General features: G+C 41.1%; 1 protein-coding gene across 2 annotated transcripts in view; it reads right to left on the bottom strand.

Moving 5' to 3' along the window:
* USP6NL (USP6 N-terminal like) overlaps positions 1–20,997 on the bottom strand; it is a 203,581-nt gene that overhangs the window by 89,509 nt on the left and 93,075 nt on the right. The window contains exons 1-2 of one of the 2 annotated variants that reach the window (XM_079768778.1): positions 8,839–8,908; positions 3,838–3,905 (exon numbers count right to left, since the gene is read on the bottom strand). In XM_079768778.1, coding sequence (XP_079624904.1) covers positions 3,838–3,905; positions 8,839–8,893 — 123 coding nt within the window. In that variant the 5' untranslated portion in view covers positions 8,894–8,908. Of the gene's footprint in view, positions 1–3,837; positions 3,906–8,838; positions 8,909–20,997 lie in introns of those variants that run through there. The other variant, XM_079768777.1, reaches the window with a different exon arrangement.

The following is a 20,997-nucleotide window of genomic DNA, read 5'->3' on the forward strand; positions in this document are numbered from 1 at the left end:
GGCTGTCTCCTGTACATGCCCGACAGGGGCCAAGGACTGAACTTGCGACCAAGGTACATGCCCTTGACTGGGAATTGAACTCTTCAGTGCACAGGCCAACGTTCTAACCACTGAATATACTGGCCAGGGTACATGTTACTAAGTTTTGATCAGACTTGGGTTCCTATAAATACCAGGAAAGGAGGGAACAGCAGAGGATAAGAAAGACACTCAAGAATGAGCCATCAAACTTTAAACTTTTACAGTCAGCCTGTCTTAGGACAAAAAGTATTTCTTGTCTTTTCATCCAAACTTCTCATTGGAGTGGGCTATCCACCTTGTCTCTCTACTTTTTTACTTACAGATACATCAGCCCGGAAGTTATTCCTGCCAGAGGCATAATCTCCCACTGTTAAAACCTGTGGACACTCTTCTAATGGAGTTTTTCAAAGCAGTTGCTCACTCCTTATTCCTCAACCTCCATGGCACCACCTCTCCTGGTTCTCCTCATGCCTTTCCAACTCTTTTTTGGTGGCTCTTTCACAGTATCTCTGTTGGTGTGGCCATAACTCTGTCTTCAGCCACTGCTCTCTCATTCTTGAAGCTGTTAACTAGCACTATTGGTGCAGGAACCCCAAATGTAGCTGGCTATACCAATCTCTCAAATTTCAGACTCAATACCAAACTATCTCATGAACCCCTGCATCTAAGTATACTTTATAATTGTCTGCTCCTGGGTTCTCCTCCAAGTAAGCTCTGAGCATCTTGTGGGCAAAGGCTACTCTAACTCATGTCTGTAATGTGAATCCTCAGGACCAGCACAATGCCAAGCCTGGTCAGTAAGTATTAGTTGCATGGGGAAAAAACAACAACAATGCATGCAAGCATCCATGAGTGGTAGTTTTACTGTTCCAAATGACCAACTTAAAACAAACTCTGGGAACATCACCACTCAGTTGAGACCTACCCATATGCCTCTCTGAAAGCAGGGCAGAGAAAGCAGATGGCTTTCTCTAATTCTATGCACCTGTTATTCTCCCCAAAAAACAAAAATCCTATCTAATAAAGAGGTAATATGCAAATTGACCGTCACTCCAACACACAAGATGGCTGCCCCCATGTGGTCAAAGATGGCCACCACAAGATGGCCAGCAGGGGAGGGCAGTTGGGGGCAACCAGGCTGGCAGGGGAGGGCAGTTGGGGGCGACCAGGCTGGCAAGGGAGGGCAATTAGGGACGATTGGGCTGGCAGGGGAGCAGTTAGGGGGTGATCAGGCTGGCAGGCAGAAGCGGTTAGGGGCAATCAGGCAGGCGAGCGACTGGGAGCCAGCAGTCCTGGATTGTGAGAGGGATGTCCCAGATTGGAGAGGGTGCAGGCTGGGCTGAGGGACACCCCCGCCCCGTGCACGAATTTCGTGCACTGGGCCTCTAGTAACATATAAAATTACATGCAAGTGATCTTTCCTAATAATAGAGAAACATGGAAATTGACCGTACCTCCGCTACGCCCACAGCCAATCAGAGTGAGTATGCAAATTAACCCAATAAAGATTATGGTTAATTTGCATACATACCTGGGTCCTGGGAACCTCCTTGGCACCCAGGTCACTCCCAGCCGGCCATCCCACGGAGGCTTTAGGCTTGGGGACGGGGGTTACCCGCTTCCCAAGCCTAAAGCCTGGGGCAGAGGCTGTAGGCTTGGGAAGGAGCTGAGCCTGGGATCGGAGGGGCTTGGGAAGGGGCCGAGCCTGCCATCGGAGGGGTGGGGAAGGGCGGCGTGTTCCCAAGCCTACAGCCTGGGGTGAAGTCTGTAGGCTTGGGAAGGGGCCGAGCCTGCCATCGGAGGGGCGGGGGGGCGGGGCGGGGGGGGTGCTTCCCAAGCCTACATCCTGGGGCAGGCGCTTTAGGCTTGGGAAGTGGCCGAGCCTGGAATCGGAGGGATGGGGGAAAAAAATCAATGGAAACATATCCTCAGGTGAGGATAAAAATAAAAATAATAAAAGAAATGTCATATCTTATGAAAGGCACATCTTAAAAATGCCTAAAGAAAGTTGTCATTTTTTCATGGTGAAGAGACTGGAGTCCATGTTGATGAAAATACCTTGGTGGCTGCGGTGACTGGCAGTGGCTGCAGTAGCGGGGTGATGGGGCTGGCGCATTCCCCTGATCAGCCCAGTCGCCTCCCGCAAAGGGAGGACAGACTGCTCCAACAGGGAGCGGGCCTAAGCCATCAGTAGGACATCCCCTAGGGCTCCCAGTATGTGAGAGGGGGCAGGCTGGGCTGAGGGACCCCTCCCCAGTGCACGAATTTCAAGCACTGGGCCCCTAGTATAAATATAAAACATGACACTTATAAATAAATCACTTCTTCAACCCAAAGACCTCAAGAGATAAGGAAATAATGAGACATTAAATAGTCAATAATTGTGATTTCCTAGAACTCAAAAACCAGATTCCATAACTAATTTAATGCTAATGGAGATTATATATAATGTGTAATTTAAATTTTTAGATCCAGGTTAAATTTTTAATAGCACCCATAAATTATGACTAAAAGGGGTATTTATTGAATACCTAGTATGAGTCAGGAACTGTTCTAAGTATTTCAAACACAAGAGTAAATCAAGCCCAGCTGGTGTGGTTCAGTGGTTGAGCATCGACCTATGAACCAGGAGGTCACACAAGGTTCGATTCTCAGTCAAGGCACATGCCTAGGTTGTGGGCATGATACCCAGTGTGGGGTGCTCAGAAAGCAGCCAACCAATGATTCTCTTTCATCATTAATGTTCCTATCTCTCTCTCCCTTCCTCTCTGAAACCAATAAAACATTATTTTTATTTAAAAAAAAAAAAGTATATAAGAAGAAATCCTTACATTTAGGAGTGAGAGCACACAACAAACAAAGTAAGTATAATATACTAGAGGCTCGGTGCACGAAATTCGTGCACGGGGTGGGAGGGTGTCCCTCAGCCCAGCCTGCACCCTCTCCAATCTGGGACCCCCACCAGGATTGGGTCTAAACGGGCAGTCGGACATCCCTCTCACAATCCAGGACTGCTGGCTCCCAAATGCTCGCCTGCCTGCCTTCCTGATTGCCCCTAAGTGCTTCTGCCTGCCAGCCTGATCCCCCCCTAACCACTTCCCTGCTAGCCTGATTGATGTCTAACTAATCCCCTGCCAGCCTGTTTGCCCCCAACTTCCCTCCTCTGCTGGCCTGGTCACCCCTAACTGCCCTCCCCTGCAGGCTTGATCACCCCCAACTGCCCTCCCTTACAGGCCTGGTCCCTCCCAACTGCTCTCCCATGCTGGCCATCTTGTGTCCACATGGGAGCAGGATCTTTGACCACATGGGGGCAGCCATCTTGTGTGTTAGAGTGATGGTCAATCTGTATATTACTCTTTTATTAGATAGGATAGTATGTTAATATCATAAGTGCTATGGTGAAAAGTAAATAAGAAAAGGGGATACGGAATATAGAGGGTAGGGGGAGTATTAAACAATGTGCTCAATGATTTCACTAAGGTAGCATCTGGGTGAGATCTGAAAGAGGTAAGGTAATGAGGCATGAGCATGGTCAGGACCTATCTGTTCTCGGCAGAAGAAATGGCCAATGCAAAGACCCAGAGTGAGAAGCAAGCATAGTGTATTAGAAAGCAGCAAGAATTTGGAGAGGTTAGTGTAGAGGAAAGGAAGGAGAGAACATTTGGAGATGAAGTCAAAGAAAAAGGATGACCTGAATGGTCACATGAAGTAAACAAACTGGTTCTGTAATTTAAGTGCTCCAAAAGCAAATCCATTTCTATTTATATGTTGTTTTTACTAATAAATATTACTCAAAGAGTAAATATAAATACTTACTCTGTCATATTTAGCAACTATTTCAGCTCGCTCCTGGGCAAGTTTGAGTGCTACATCCTGGTCTGAATCTGTGGAGAGATCAAATTTAGATGAACTATTATTTAAGGGATCATAAAGTTAATTAATTATAAAACTAACAAAACAGATACAAATAGAATAAATCCATACTGCCTAAGATGACAAACCAGCAAAAATCAAATAAACTTAAAAGGATGAGTTAAGTATCTGTAACTACAACCTTAAAATATCAACATATATATCATTTCAATATTATGTATAATATTGAAAAAAAGCAACTTTGTTAACATAGCATTAACTTAGGGGATATGATAAATCTTATCCCTCAAGAATCAATTTTGATCTAATTTCAGAGAAATGAGTATTAAACGAGAAATTGAAAGTAAAAGCTTTAAGTTTTCAGATGAAGCCATTTGGGTAGATGATGAAAAGAGCACTCAAGAAGGCTCTTAAAAATTAGTGGCACTCATCCACAAAGAAAACTAAAGCAAGTTATACTTCAGGAGTTTTTTTAAAAGTATTTCTCTTACATGATGAAAATAATCATTTCTTCATTTAACCTCTGAGGTTAATGTCCCAAACACTATAATACTATATCAATGTCCCAAATACTATAATAATCTTCAGTGTTACCCTCCTCCCCTAAAATACACACACACACACACACACACACACACACCCTTCTTTATTACCATCAGGTATCTTTCAAAAACACAAATCTGATAACAAAAGTAGAGATCATAACATAAAATAGTATGAATATGACTATACATACCAAGTACCATGAATAAAAATAAAAGACCAATGACAGACTACATAAATGGTACCACTGATCAATAAGAAAAAGACAAGCATTCCAATGGAAGATTGGGTCAAGGTCATGAGCAAGAAATTCACAAGAGTAACAACAGCAGGAACAACTATATTTGTACTCTTACTGTGCCTAGTAGAGAGTTAAGAAACTGCCAGACAGCAGATACTACTGTGAAGAGCACTTTATAACACTCTAAGATAGGTATTCTATTAATCCTATTACACAGATGGAAAAAATGAGGTTTTAGAGATTTGAACCAACTTGTCTAATGTCTCAATGCTAGTTAATAGCAAAGCTAAGATTCAAATCCAGACAGTCTGGACTCCATATAAGCATTTACTTTATAACAATGATGACTAAAGAGAAGAAAAAGAACTTCCAATTAAAGGTGGCAGGTGGAACACACATATCCATTCCTCCTAAAATGGAACTGAAATGACAATAGAGGAATTCTTAAAGCCCTTCCCTCAAAGGCTTAGCAAATGATAATTCCTGAGGAGAATGAAGGGTGGAGTTAAAGGTATCAATGCCCTGAGAGTTGAAGGGATGTGCATATATGTAGAGAGGTTGGGAGCACAGAACCTCACCCTCCATCCAAAGCATGAAACCAATAGATGATGCCTAAAGCTGCAGAAGCAGGAAATGGCAATAGACGTGTGTTATCTTGCACTATGGAAGTAAACACAAAAAGAATCAGCTAGGGGAGTAAGCAGTGAGGAGGGAGGGGTATGGAGTCAGCTATTTTTCAAAATAAGTCTTACAGACTGCTGAATCTTTAAACCAAATATAGCTCTGACAAAAATAAAATCTAAATTTAAAAGCCATGACACAGGGGGGAGGGGGAATCAAACTCATTAAAAGCTAAAGATATACAAGTTTTAAAATATCCCTTTGCACCTACCTCAGACTAATAAAAAATGCAACAGTATTGCTCAATGCTGACAAAAGTGTGGGCAAATCTGAAGTACCTTACACTGGGGGTAGAATTATAAATGTATAAATCTTTCCAGAAAGCAGTTTGATATTATGTATCAAAAATCTTAAAAGCAGGCATATCCTTTATCCAACAATACCACTTCTAGGGATTTATGTCAATAAGATCATCAACAATGAGCACAATCCTATATAATAAAGAGGTAATATTCAAATTGACCAGCACTCCAACACACAAGATGGCTTCCTGCCCCCATGTGGTCAAATATGGCTGCCCCCATGTGGACACAAGATGGCCAGCAGGGGAGGGCAGTTGGGAGGGACCAGGCCTGCAAGGAAGGGCAGTTGGGGGCAATCAGGCCTGCAGGAGAGGGCAGATAGGGGTGACTGGGCCTGCAGAGGAGGGCAGCTGGGGGCAACCAGGCCTGCAGGGGAGGGCTGTTAGGGGTGACCGGGCCAGCAGGGGAGGGCAGTTAGGGGTAACCAGGCCTGCAGGGGCGGGCAGTTGGGGGGGACCAAGCCAGCAGGGGAGGGCAGTTAGAGGCAACCGGGCCGGCAGGGAGCATTTAGGCGTCGATCAGGCTGGCAGGGAAGTGGTTAGGGGGTGATCAGGCTGGCAGGCAGAAGCGGTTAGGGGCAATCAGGCAGGCAGGCAGGTGAGTGGTTGGGAGCCAGCAATCCTGATTGTGAGAGGGATGTCCGACTGCCCATTTAGGCCCGATCCCAGGCAGTCGGACATCCCTCGAGGGGTCCCAGATTGAAGAGGGAGCAGACTGGGCTGAGGGACACACACACACACACACACACACACACACACACACACACACACCCATGCACGAATTTCGTGCACCGGGCCTCTAGTATTGTTTATAATGGTAAAAATAGCAAAATGGGAACCTGTAAATTTTTAAAACTATATTTAGTAAAAAATGTTTATGCCACTGTTTTTCTTGGTTATATTATAAAATGTCAATATGCTGTCCTTTGGGGGAAATGTAAATACATAATATAATGGTTTGAGAAAATAAAAATACAGACTAGTTTAGATTTTCATAGTTAACTAATGCAATCAGAAGTCTGAGATAATCAACACAGTTATATACAGATTCTTTATTCTATTTTAGATTTATGAAACTTTGTCAATTCCTCTTTCCTTCTTCTGTTGCCCCCCTTTAAAACATTACACTAACACTTTTACAAAAGGGAAGACAAAGCAAATCAATAGAAATTGAACACAAACTAGAAAACTTGACTACTACTAAGTTGCATTTCCATGAACAGAGCAGCCAAGCATTAATTTCTATCATGATTAGGCCAATTCAAAGGATGAGCATTTTCTATGAATGAATTTTTATTTTTTAAAAAATACATTTTTATTGATTTCAGAGGAAGGGAGAGGGAGAGATAGAAATATCAATGATGAGAGAGAATCATCAATCTGCTCCCTTCTGGGGGGACTGAGCCTGCAAGCCGGGCATGTACTCTCACCGGGAATCAAATCATGACCTCCTGGTTCATAGGTCAACACTCAACCACTAAGTTTCACCTGCTGGGCATGTATGAATGTATTTTATACCAGTCCTTTATTCCTGCTACCAGTCGTAGGAGTCAAAACTTATTTCCAACTTAGTGATGACAAGTTTAAAAGAATAAAGGCAAAAACGGGAAACAGTATGGAGTTGGAAAGTGATGCAAAGTATCCCAAGAAAACATCAGTGTGGCAAACTGTAACATATAGAGCTTTACACGAATCATCTCATCTAGAGATTTCCAGGAAAGAAAACCTAACCATATAACAGGTTGTATTGGAACTGGATGAAACTGTATCCTAATTTTATGGAAGAAAGATGATATACTTTACTAGTAACTTTACTAGTAACATGATTAGAAGAGTTAACTTTAAATCAAATACATGTTCTTTATCTTTAAATTCCTTTAGAAATCCCCTATGTTAGTATTTTCCCATGGGGAGAAAATTTCATACTATTAATGAATATTCTAAAAAGAAAGCAAATTTAAAGTCAAATTAATTTTATAAAATACAGTCAAACCTGCTTCTTTGAAGAAATTAAATGGAAATTCCAATCTTTTCCAATATGGAGTTTAAAGACATCCTATATAATAAAAGCCTAGCAACCGAATGGTGGAATGACCAGAACGACCAATTCACTAGTTGCTATGACATGCACTGACCACCAGAGGGCAGATGCTCAATGCAGGAGCTGCCCCCTGGTGGTCAATGTGCTCCCAAAGTGGGAGTGCTGCTCAGCTGACCGGGATGAGTGGTACTCTCACAGCGGGAGCGGCTGTTCAGGTCCACAATCGCTCGGCTGACCGGGATTAGCAGCGCTCCCACAGCGGGCCAATCCCCACAGGCCACACCCCCAACCAGTGCATGAATCCCATGCATCAGGCCTCTAGTTATTTAATAATCTGCACTGTGAAACAGTCATCTTTAGAGTAAGAAATAGCATCCTTAAACTTAAGACTGCTACAGATAAATTGTGTTTCATACTGTCTAATCTATAGTTGAGAAGTTATTAAGAATTCTATTCAAATACTTCCTTTGGTTTCATTCTGCTTGCCTACTTAGAAATTGCATTGCAAGAAAAAGAGTTTGCCCTAAAACACTGACCACTGGGATTCAACAGCTGTCTTGTGTCTGTGTGCAAGTGTATACAAAGTTCCAGGCACCTCTTAAACATGACAGCTGTGTCACTTAGTACTTATATCATGTATCATTCTCAAATTCAAAAAATCTATTACATTATTCAAGCCAAATTAAATCAAATTTAATTCTTATTGACTGTACATCTAATATAAAAATGTTTCAAAGTTTAAGAGGCAAATTTTAAAAAGTAAGAATAATAGGTGTTTGGATTAAATAATACTCAATGATACAAGAAAACATCTCTGAGCCCAGATTTATGACAGAAAATGACAACTATAGCATTTACAAAGTGTTTTATAACATTTTAAGAAGACCATTACTTCACTTAAACACAAAAACTGTTAAAAAATCAAGTATCCTTCTGAATTACATTTTTTAAAAGCATGCATTGTAACTCAGTACAACTCAACTCCAAATTCAAATAAATAAGTCATTCAAAGTTGTCAAGTTTCAAATTCAATCCCATAAAACAAAATGGACAGGAAATCATTTTCTTGGTGTATATTTTGAAATATGAACATTAAATATATATAAATCAACAATTTTAATTTAAAAATTACTTTACCGTTTGTTAGATACCCTGTCTTGCCTTGGGAATTAACAACAGCTTCAGTCCTCATAGAGTAAAGTTATCTATTCCAAGCTTTCATTATTAGTTTACAATTCTAAAGCACACCAAGTGTGTTAGGTGGTACCCCACACATTCTGCAACAAACTAAAACTGAAAAATGGAAGGCAGCTCTACTTTGCTGGTGAAACAAGCACAAGAAAGAAGACATTTCAGATACATTCTAAGGGAGAAAAAAAGACCTTGCTGTGGTTACACAGACCATAGATATTCAAACAAAGATGATATTTGTTGAGGGTAAAACATGTCTTTCAGGCTAGATCCCAAGTATGAAGCACACCAGCCTACACCCAGCATTCCATCTAATAACAAACAGGGGCTTTAAACAAGCAGCTTCAGGATATTCCTTATTCTTGTAATTCAAAATGAGCCACATTCTTATTAATTTTAATAAAGTTTGCCATGGAGAAACAAAGAAAATTTTTATTTAAAACATTAAAGCTAAGTAGAAATGCTCTCCTCCTCAAATATATTTTATATTGTAACATAATCTTAATGATAATTTTTAAAGTGAAAACTGCTGTTTCAGGCACTGAGCAAATATATGCTAAATTTTGGAATGTTCTGTACTTTTTAACATACCACACATATACAAATGAAACAAATGTTTTATCTAACAATATGTATAACTACTGTAGATAGCACTGTGAAATTTTATATTCTATTTGTTCTTTCCTCTTCTCTCCATTGCTTCCTTCTTCCTTGCTTTCTTTTAAAAGGGTAGGGACCTACAATTTGAAAAGTAAAGTAATAGCCACATTAGAGGCATGCTTATGAACATTAATTACACTGAACTGGACACTAATTAAGTTGATGCTCACCTTAAGTCAGTTGTAACGTTCAACATATGCAAAAATAAAAAAAATCTCAGAAGTTTAGAGAGAGGGGAAAATGTCAAGTCATATACCATGGCATAAGAATCAGGTTGGCAGCAAACTTCTTATCAGCTAGAACAGGGGTCCTCAAACTTTTTAAACAGGGGGCCAGTTCACTGTCCCTCAGACCATTGGAGGGCCGGACTATAGTTTAAAAAAAACTATGAAAAAATTCCTATGCACACTGCACATATCTTATTTTGAAGTAAAAAAACAAAACGGCAGAAACACCCACATGTGGCCGCGGGCCATAGTTTGAGGACACCTGAGCTAGAAGATAATGAAGCACTATTTTCAAAGTTCTGAGACAAAATGATCATGAACTCAGAATTCTATACTAAGCCAAACTATCAATTAAGCATGAGAAAAAAATAAAACCATCCTATATAAAAAAGAGGTAATATGCAAATTGACCATCACTCCAACACACAAGATGGCCACCCCCATGTGGTCAAAGACGGCCATCCTCATGTGGATACCAGATGGCCACTACAAGATGGCCAGTAGGGAAGGGCAGTTGTGGGCAATCAGGCCAGCAGGGGAGGGCAGTTGGGGGGGGGGGGGACCCAGGCCTGCAGGAGAGGGCAGTTGGGGGGGAACCAGGCCTGTAAGTGAGGGCAGTTGGGGGGACCAGGTCTGCAGGGGAGGGCGATTCGGGGGGACCAGGCCTGCAGGGGAGGGCAGTTGTGGGGACCAGGCCTGTAGGGGAGGGCAGTTGAGGGGACCAGGCCTGCAGGGGAGGGCAATTTGGGGGGACCAGGCCTGCAGGGGAGGGCAGTTGTGGGTAACCAGGCCTGCAGGGGAGGACAGTTAGAGGTGACCAGGCCTGCAGGGGAAGAAAGTTGGGAGGGGACCAGGCCTGCAGGGGAGGGCAGTTGGGGGTGACCAGGCTGGCAAGGGAAGGCAGTTAGGGGTGACTGGGCCAGCAGGGGAGGGCAGTTGGGAGTGACCAGGCCAGCAATGAAGGGCAGTTAGGGGCGACCAGGCTGGCAGGGAGGGCAGTTAGGGGTGACTGGGCCAGCAGGGAAGGGCAGTTAGAGGCGACCAGGCCGGCAGGCAGGCAACCAGGCCAGCAGTTAGAGGCGACCAGCCCGCAGGGATGACCAGGCTGGCAGGGAAGGCAGTTAGGGGCAATCGGGCCAGCAGGGGAGGGCAGTTAGGGTGTGATCTGGCAGGCAGGCAGGCGAGCAGTTGGGAGCCAGCAGTCCTGGGTTGTGAGAGGGATGTCCAGATTGGAGCGGGTGCAGGCTGGGCTGAGGGACACACCCCCTTCGTGCACGAATTTCGTGCACCAGGCCTCTAGTCTATACTAATAAAAGGGTAATATGCTAATTAGACCAGGAGACCAGACATCTTCCTATACCGTCTGACTTCCTTCTAGACAAAGCCACGGTGGTGGGGGCCGGGGCAGAGGCGGTTAGGGGCCATGAGGCCAGCAGGGGAGGGCAGTTGGGGGCCATGAGGCCGGCAGAGGAGGGCAGTTGGGGGCCATGAAGCCAGCAGGGGAGGGCAGTTGGGGGCCATGAGGCTGGCAGGGGAGGGCAGTTGGGGGCCATGAGGCTGGCAGGGGAGGGCAGTTGGGGGCCATGAGGCCAGCAGGGGAGGGCAGTTGGGGGCCATGAGGCCGGCAGGGGAGGGCAGTTGGGGGCCATGAGGCTGGCAGGGGAGTGGTTAGGCGGCGATCAAGCTGGTAGGCAGACAACTGCTTAGGACTCAGCAGTCCCAGATTGTGAGAGGGATGTCCGACTCCTGGTGCAGGATGGGGCCTAAACCGGCAGTTGGACATCCCCTGAGGGGTCCCAGATTGGAGAGGGTGCAGGCCAGGCTGAGGGAACCCCCCCAACCCCCCATGCATGAATTTCATGCACCAGGCCTCTAGTTTTTAGATATTACAAGATATGTAAGCTGAAGAATGACCCCCCAACAAATGTCCACATCCGAATCTCTGGAACCTATGAATGTACCTCATATAGCAAAAGGAATCTGCAGCTATAGTTAAGTAGGGATCTTGAGATGGGGAGATTATCCTGGATCATGCAGGTGGACCCAATGTCATCATAAAGCTCCTTACAAAAGGGAGACAAGAAGGTCAAAGGAGGAAGTAGGAGATGTGACAATGGAAGCAAGAGGTTGCGATGATGTGAGGAAGGGAGGAGCCATGTGGCCTCCAGAAGTCAGAAAAGGCAAGGAAACAAATTCTCTTTTAGTGGCTCCAGAAGGAACCAGCCCTGATGACACCTTGACTTTAGCCCAGTAAAACTGGCCTCCAGAACTGTAAGAAAATAAACTTATAGTTTTAAGTCACCAAGTTTGTCATAATTTGTTACAGCAGCAATAAGAAACTAATACAAGAATTCAAAGTTTACTGCCTTGCAATGTTTCTCTTAAGAAGGCTTTGAGGATATGCTACAGAAAAACAAAATAACATCAACCAAAAGAATTGACAAAGACTGTCTCCTTGTGCAAACATCAACGAGGCTCACAGAGCCCTCCTCTCAAGTAGGCCCCAATCTTGGTCTCCTGTTCTGTATTCCACCTGCCTAGCCCAATTTTAGCAACAATCCTGCTAAGTCAGTAGAGTGAGAGTTGCCCCCCACAACCCTTGATATCTGATCACCTTTGATACCTGGTCAGAATTCTCATTTCCCACCCTTGATATTTGATCACTCTTGATATCTGGTCAGATTCCTCACCCACCACCTTTAATATCTGATGACCCTGGCCTGCCTTTATCAATAATCCTGTTAAATCGACTTAGGAAGAATCTCCCTATCCCTGATGTCTCCTCTTAGTAACTGTGCACCCACCAAATTCTTCACTTTGTTTGTTGGCTATAAATCCCCACTTGTCTTTATTGTATTTGAAGTTGAGCCCATTCTCTCTCCCCTGTTATGATAGTTTTGATACCTGATGCAATACTCCTGGGTAAAGATTTTTTTACTGTTAACAAGTGTCATAATAATTTTTTCTTTAACAGATCAAAAAGAGGGGCAGACACAGGATCCATGAAATCTCAGGAAGCTAAAATTAGACATTTCCAGATGCCAACTGTGTAACTGCCTAGAGAGTAACCAGCCTACATTAGAATAGGGAATACAAAGTTTCTCAATAAAAATGTGTATTCCAGACAACATAGATCCTGGATATTATTAACGATACAGTAAAAGCTTACATATAAAAGACACTTAAAAAGAAAAAGAAGATGAGGGGACTATTAGAAATCTCATAACAAGCAAAGCAGAGTGTTAAGTCAATCAAATATGAAGTAATGTACAAAGGGGCATGGCTGTGAATCTGATGGTATATGGAAAAAGTGAGTTCATTTTTCAATATTAGGATTATATTTCCTTCCTATATCTCATCATAATATCTGAAGTTGAGGTAAATGATATTAACATTATTATTATTACAATATCATTAATATGATTATTGATCTCTGATCTGCACAAATACACACACCCCACTCCAAACCTCCATCCTAGACGCAGTCACTGTTACCGACCAAAAGTACTCGCCACACCACACAAGAATCTGTATGTGTGCAGGCACACACACATATATTTAAATCTCTCTCTTCTATTCAAACACTAGAATCATCTTATAAGTAATCCAACACCTTATTCTCTCTTGTTTAACGTATATCTTGGAGATTGTGTACTTCAACACCTACAGATCTCCTCAGTGGTGTGCCAATAAAGGTTTAGCAACCAGTTTTTGGAGGCAAGAAGTAGAGGCCGTGAGCTTGGGTTCGTGGCATCTGCCAACTTCCATGCTGTGGTATTCCCACTATGGTGGCCAATACCAAGCTACCAAGGTGATGTCACTGAACAGAAAGTTCAGGCTGGCTCCAACACATCAGTGCATCTACCTCAACCTTCTTATAGTTGTCAAGTTTCCTGACACATTAACATAATTTATTCAACCAATCCTCTCTTAGGAATTTGAAGTAAGATAAACTGAGAGAGTCCATTTGCAAAGGGAGTTAAATGAAACATCAGGAGGCAAAGAGCACAATAGTCAATAGTGACTAAGACAGCTGAAAAAAATGAGAAAGCAGAAATGACCAGTAAGCTGAGAAAAAGCAGCTGTTGCAGAGAGGAAAACAGTACCTGATATGCAGAGCAAAGCGGAGTCATCACCAAAGAGACCTTTTTGCCTCAAAAAGAGCCAGCCCAGCCCTGAAGCTGCTTCATGCCTCAGTTCCTGGTAGCTTTCATTTCAAGTTCAATGTATTCACATGGCACATACTTTTTTTCCTGAAGTAATCTGAATAAGTTATTCATGTCTGTGATTTGAGTTCCTTAATTCCATCTCATCTTTCAACCAAAAGAGGGTCTATGAATCAACAGTACCTAAGCAACGGTTTCAGTTATTTGGATTACTTCCTCAATATAACACTAAGATATATCAACAATAAAGATTCTTTAAATTGTAAAATCTTAGTAGGCACCACTACTAACACGTCAACATTTATTTTGCTGTGCTCTAGATCCAGGCGAAAGGAATGCTCAGAGGAGAAATAAGCAGAATTAAGCAGATCAACTACAAAATACAACTAAAAACAAACAAAATAAAGAAAGGTGCTGCAGTCATAAGATAACCTGAAATATTGCTTATTTTAACAGGCCATTTTGTGCAAGATAAAATTAAATACGGACACCTAAAAGTTACATATACCTGGTCCCCTCCCCCCAAGAAAGCTTATTCTTAAATAGCATCCCAGGATACTGAAGAAGCCTAAGCCAAAAACACCATCTGTGGTCCTGTGAGAAGAACTGATCCAAAATCTCCTGTCCCTTTATCCCCTCCTTTGGTTTGGGAGTGGGGGTGTCTATAATCCAGTACTCCTTTGCACTCCAGCCCAGTCCCATTTTTATTTCTCATAACTCAGTTAACTTTATGTTAAACAAAAGTCTTATCAAAAAATGCACAACCTCAAAAACCCATTTATCTCCTTCCTCCCCCACAGTGTAATAATCTTAGAAAACTCATCTGGCTTCCTTCCCTCTTTCTCATGTTCACTTGGGAACAACACAACAAAAGATTCTGATCATAGCTGCCATTATAAAAACAGTATAAATAATCATGATCAAGGAGGGAAAGCCCAAGGCTGAAAGCTAAATACATGAAAGAACCAATGCCATAAACCCAACAGTCCTCAAAAATGCTATCTTGAAATAGAAGTTTAAAAACCAATAAAAGATATGAGAAAGCTAAGAATCTTTGGCAAAGGTATACTTTTTGCAGTGAAGGTATATCTGGAAAATAGCATATAAATCCAATTTTAAAAACAAATTGATATAATAAGTACTTAACTGATTAATTCACATTAATAATTAATTTTGAATAATTTTTCCTATCCTTTAAAGAAATATTTAGTGAGCATTTACCATGTGCTAGACACTATGATAGATTCTAGAATATAGATATACCTTCACTGCAAAAAGTACACCTTTGCCAAAGATTCTTAGCTTTCTCATTTCTTTTATTGGTTTTTAAAATTCTATTTCAAGATAGCATTTAAGATTCTATTGAGTCTAAAATTCAGATATGAGAAGTCACGATCTATTTCTAACACTTCTGATTATTTACTAATCCTTCATATCCATTAAGGAATGAATGGATGAATAAATGAACAAACAGGGACAAACAGATGGAGATGAAGGAAGGAATGTATGTATGTCAGGGGCTCTTAAAAGATGCAGAAAACCAGAAACTTGTTTGTTATGTCTATATTCCAATCTACTCTTCTCCGTGTGCTTTCCCTTTACCTAGTTTCCAATCTACTCACGGAATTTCAGTCTCTTTTCTGTTCTGGAAGGTCATGTTGACTTGCCTGTGTGCTTCCATCATGCTTCAAGTAACTCTGAACTCTCTCCCCACTCTTCCTTACTCCTCTCATGGGGCAGGAGTTTGGGGGGTCAAGGAGTCTGAAACGAGCACCTGAGCAAGGCTGAGGCCAAGCACAAGCCTTTCTCTCTCAGCCACCCTGTCCCTGGGTGCAGGCCCTCTGCTCTGCTCTCCAGGTAGGAAGGCATCTGTCCTGAGGGGAGGCCTGGGGTTGCTTATCTTGGGGATAAGCCTGTCTAAGTCAAGGTGAGCTAAATTTCACTTCACTTCAGATCTAATGTCAAGTGTCCTGCAATCAGCCAAGAGGAGTCATTCTGATCTTCATCTGTCATTCTCCTATGTCTTAGCTCTCAAAGAGAATAATTATCACTACTGGTTCCCTAGAACTCCCAATCAGACAAGTAACTCCTATGTTTATGTATAAAATGATTCACAAAGGAAAAGGATATAAAGTGATGTAATATTATTTAAATAAATACCATTACTACTGATGAAAAACATAATTACTGGTTGTTGAATATGAGTGTAATTCTCATTTTGGGGGCAGGGTTGAATGATAAAATTGCCAACAATAGATACTTAGAACCAAGACAAGCATATGAGTCATTTTACTCACTTAAACCCGCCTACACTTGCTGGCAAACTCAAGATTATACCTTAGCTGCAATTCCACCAAGTATGATCGTTTTAATAGATGACACAAGACTGGTTTGTAACAACTCCTTATTTGTGGATACTTTATAACCTGTTTAGTCAGAATTTACTGCTGCCAGACACCGTGCTGGGCATTTACTATACATAATCTCATAATCCTCACAGTGAACCACCTACTCTGTTAGTTTAATACTATCCCCAGTTTACATATGAGGAGCCTGAGGAGTAGAAAGGTTACATCATTCTGAACCTATGGTAAGTAAATGGCAGAGCAGGACTTAAAAATTAGGCTTCCTAATTTCAAAGCCCTGTTTCTTACCACCAAGCCATTTTGCTGAAGTTTAAGTGAAGGATCCTTTTATATTTCTTCTCACTTCTGCTGTTTCTTTTCTTAGAAACACCTATGAATTCTTAACAGTTGTGTTTTATAGGTCCCAGTAGCTTTCCAATCTTATCACACTAAATTGTCAATTATTTGTGCAAAATGGAGACCAGTTGTGTTGTAGAGGATCCAACAGCCATTAATATGAAATATTTTTGTAACCATATGCAACTGTACTGGCTCTGTTACGTTTTAAGTTGTGTGTTTTAGGAAAACAACAGTAAATAATTGAGAAACATTAAAAAAATTGACAGAATATTAACCAGTGGATACTGATATTAACTTTACTAAAATATACTTTTACTTGATGAAATCAAATGCCTTCATGATTAATTTCTATGATTATAGAAACAATTCTGTTGAATCCACATCATTTACTTAACTTTCATAATTCTTTCAGCTAATTCACAATTGTAAGCACGTACAGTTATATTCATTATAATAAAAATTTATGTTGAAGTCAGCTGAAGGGGTTGAAGAAATGATACAAATCCAGGACATTCTTATAGACCCATGGTAGGCAAACTGCGGCTCGCGAGCCACATGCGGTTCTTTGGCCCCTTGAGTGTGGCTCTTCCACAAAATACCACAGCCTGGGCGAGTCTATTTTGAAGAAGTGGCATTAGAAGAAGTTTAAGTTTAAAAAATTTGGCTCTCAAAAGAAATTTCAATCGTTGTACTGTTGATATTTGGCTCTGTTGACTAATGAGTTTGCCGACCACTGCTATAGACCAATATAAAACAAAAGTGATAAGAGAGAATTCACAGACTGCCCACCAGAACAACTTAGTAGCACACAGGAAGACTTGTATTAATACATAAACAAGTCCCTGAATGCCTTTAGGTTCAAATTGGATCAGAAGGCCATCAAAAGCTAGCAATTTAGGACATAATCAATACAAATGCTCATATCACACTGAAGCTGTCATTCATTTAAACATTTGAAGAAGAACATGAACAAGAGCAACAAAGAAGAGTGCCCTACACTCCAAACACAACACCACATAATTCTCACATGCAGTTGTAGTCAACACACCTCACTAAACAAATCATAAGACATTATAAGTATCTCCCAGGTGTATGTGTGTTTAATATAAGTATTCTTTACATTCTGTTACTGTTATTGTGCTAATAATGTTGTGTTAGGGAGACTTGGATAAGTAAGATTTTACATTAACAAACATCAAAAGTGCAACACATATATGGTGGTCTAGATGAATTAAGTACCAACTAGGGAGCTGGGCTCCTAAATCATAGCTAGCATTTATTTTGCATGATATAAGTGTTTTATGTGTAATATTTCATTTAATGCCTTCATATCAAAACTATGAGATAGATATCATTATTGTTCATTTAGCAGATGAGAAATTGTTAAGTTAAATAACTGGCAAAGATCACAAAGCTTTGAAGTTTAGAAGGAGCATCTGGAAGAAGGCAAGAAGGCAAAAAGTCTCCAGAGTGCTCTTAATCACTCTACACAGCCTTTGAAAAAAATAAAATGGCAAGCAAATGAACGAAGGTTTATCAAGAGAATCTGTCAACAGGGTTCCTCAAAGCAAATAAGGGAAACAGGCCAGGGAAGTGTCCACCAGTCAACAGGAGGACAAAAGAGGTGTTTCTGAATAGAAAAGAGGCCAGAAAAGCTGTTGGGGAAAAAATGAAGGCTACTCAGGAAAAATAGTTTGTTTATTAATAGCTCACATTTGTTTAACTGTTATGCATCAGGCACTGTGCTAGGTACATACATTAGCTTATTTAATATTAAAATAGCCCTACTGTCCTTTACATTTTAAATAAAACTTAGAAGTCAAGCAACTTGCCCAAGGCTGTGGGAGCCTCAATTCAAACCAACATCCAGAAGGCTCCAAAGTCTCTCCTCTTGCTCACTATGCTGAGAGACAGAGAGAAAAAGGGAGAGAAATGTGTCTGTGAACCTCTAAATTAATAAAGTACAAGCTACCAGCTAGTGCACAGGAACCAAGAAACAGGTGCGTGGAGTTCAGTGCTAAAGCCTCCATGTACTGGTATACTTCCTCAGTAATACCCTACTCCCTCCTGATCCAGTACAAAGAGAAACCTCAGATCTGCCAATGATGACTTCCCAAATTACTAATTCATGTACCTTTCCAGATAGCCAAGTTCCCAAGGTTTTACTCCACTGATACCATAAAGCTGCCACAGAGTTTTAAGGATATAAAATAGATTTCAATAGTATCTGATTATTATGAACACTCAAGCAAATATTTCCAAATGTTAAACTGGGACAACTATATATTGCTTTCATATATGACTAGGTACAATTAAGCTTAGTGTTTTATGCTGTACTAGTTATCAACTGCAGACCCTGGGCAGAAAACAGGGAAATGTGAGTTCCTGGCCAATGGATTTCAGTCTTTGACTTATACTCTGTATTCAACATAACTCAGTCCCACTCTTATTTTTTTTCAAACCCTTTAAAACTGAATCTTTATGTTTTTCTTTATATAACACATGTTTTTCAAAGTAATGATTCATCAACCCTAAAGTATATCAAACTTTAAAAAAACAGTATTTCCAACACTACTACTGGCAACTTGTTAACATATAATATTGTACAAAAACTTTAGTATTTTCCTGACAAAGAGATCTTAATAAAGCAAAATTAATATTGTTCACAAAAGCTAAAGGAATGGGAAGTAAATTTATTGCATCATTGCCTCAATGGAAGTACAGCTGTTTCACACAGTGCACTTAGTAAAATTATTGTGTCAATTCAATTTGAATATCATCTTGGAACATAAATGTGCATAATTTAAATTATTAGCTTTTAACTTATAACAAAATATAAGTGAAAGAATTTTCAATCTGAATTAGAGCAAAATCAGCGGTGCAGCACATTAATACTGTAGTATCTTCAATAAGTAACTGTTTAGGACCAATGAACAAGTCCTCTTCACTTTTGGCATTTTGTTGGTCAAGAGCAGGTTAAGTAATAAAGTTCCCTTAGCTTTATAATGAGACATTTGAAAACTGATTATATAATTAGCCACCATTTTTGTAGTCATCTGTTTATTCAGAAGTGTTGATGGAGAGCCAGCCATGTGCTCTGGACCCTGCAGTGGAGGGGATGATCAGGGAGCCTGCCCAAGGTAGCCGGGGACTCCAAACACCACACCGTGATAAAGGCTTCAGGAAACATATACATACAGTATGCTGTGAGAACATAACAGAGGGAGAATTGGACTCTGGCTGGGGGAGTCTGGAAAGACCTGAGAAAGGTGACCTTTAATTTGACATCTCAGCTGTATTTGACAATATAAAATATTTTCTTAGTCTTGAAATTCACTGCCTAAATTGTATAACTTTCCCTCAGTTCTCCTACCCTTGCTATTTTCCCCTCAATGTTCTGTGTTAATTCCTTCCCTTCTGCTTATTCTTGAAATATGAGGTTCCCTAGGATCTGCTGAGAGTGGTTCTCATCTCATCCTTGGCATTTGAAAATTTCAACACTGGAGTAACTCCTGAAGGACATGACATGTAACAGTTGGCAATCTTCCTGAGGCATGAATTTGATTCAAGGATTGTCAGTATGAAAGCAGGGCACCTGCCCAGTGAGTGAGCCTAAGCTACCTTGCTGGAGCCTGTCAAAGTAGCTTTGTTTTTTTCTCTACTCATTATCACAAACACACTAAATCCCATGGTTGGAGTGAAACAAAACAAAGGAAAACATAAAATGTACTGGCCTCAAAAAGAAAACAAGTAATATTTTCTAAATAGTTCTGAATTGAGGGATTTACTAAGGTAACAGAGACAGTATATGGACCTGGGCCTGAGATCCCAAGGACACCAGATGGCCAGAAAAAACACCAGATAGGCTAACCACAAGAATGTCACCACCCCTCTATTCCCTGCTCAAAAAATGCAAAATTTTATCTCCCTTCTAACCACTTGTTTCTCCTACCCGAACATGGAAAATTCCACAAGCCCACCTTTTTCAAAAGTCTCACTTTTTTCAAGCAAGTCTGCTTTGTCCTCAGCTTATAAAAGCAGCCAAGCAGAGCCAGCCCCATGGTCAATTCAGAGGACCCTTCATTTTCTCTCTGCTGCCTCCCCTGTGCTCGAGCATAAGCTTAATATACTCTGTCTGAAAATTTCTCTGGGGTTTCCTCTTGATTTCTATCTGGGGAACCCAAGAACCCCAATGCCAGTAACAACACAAGCCTTCAAGATGTGATCTACAGAGGTCTTAAATGACAGATATTACCACAACTGTGCCATCCAACACCTAGAATTACTCCAACACCAAACAATAAAACAATAAATCAAATATTATGCAAAACAAAACAAACAAAAAAG

This window comes from Cnephaeus nilssonii (genome assembly GCF_951640355.1).
Source record: "Cnephaeus nilssonii genome assembly, chromosome: 1".
NCBI classification, from domain to species: Eukaryota; Metazoa; Chordata; class Mammalia; order Chiroptera; family Vespertilionidae; genus Cnephaeus; species Cnephaeus nilssonii.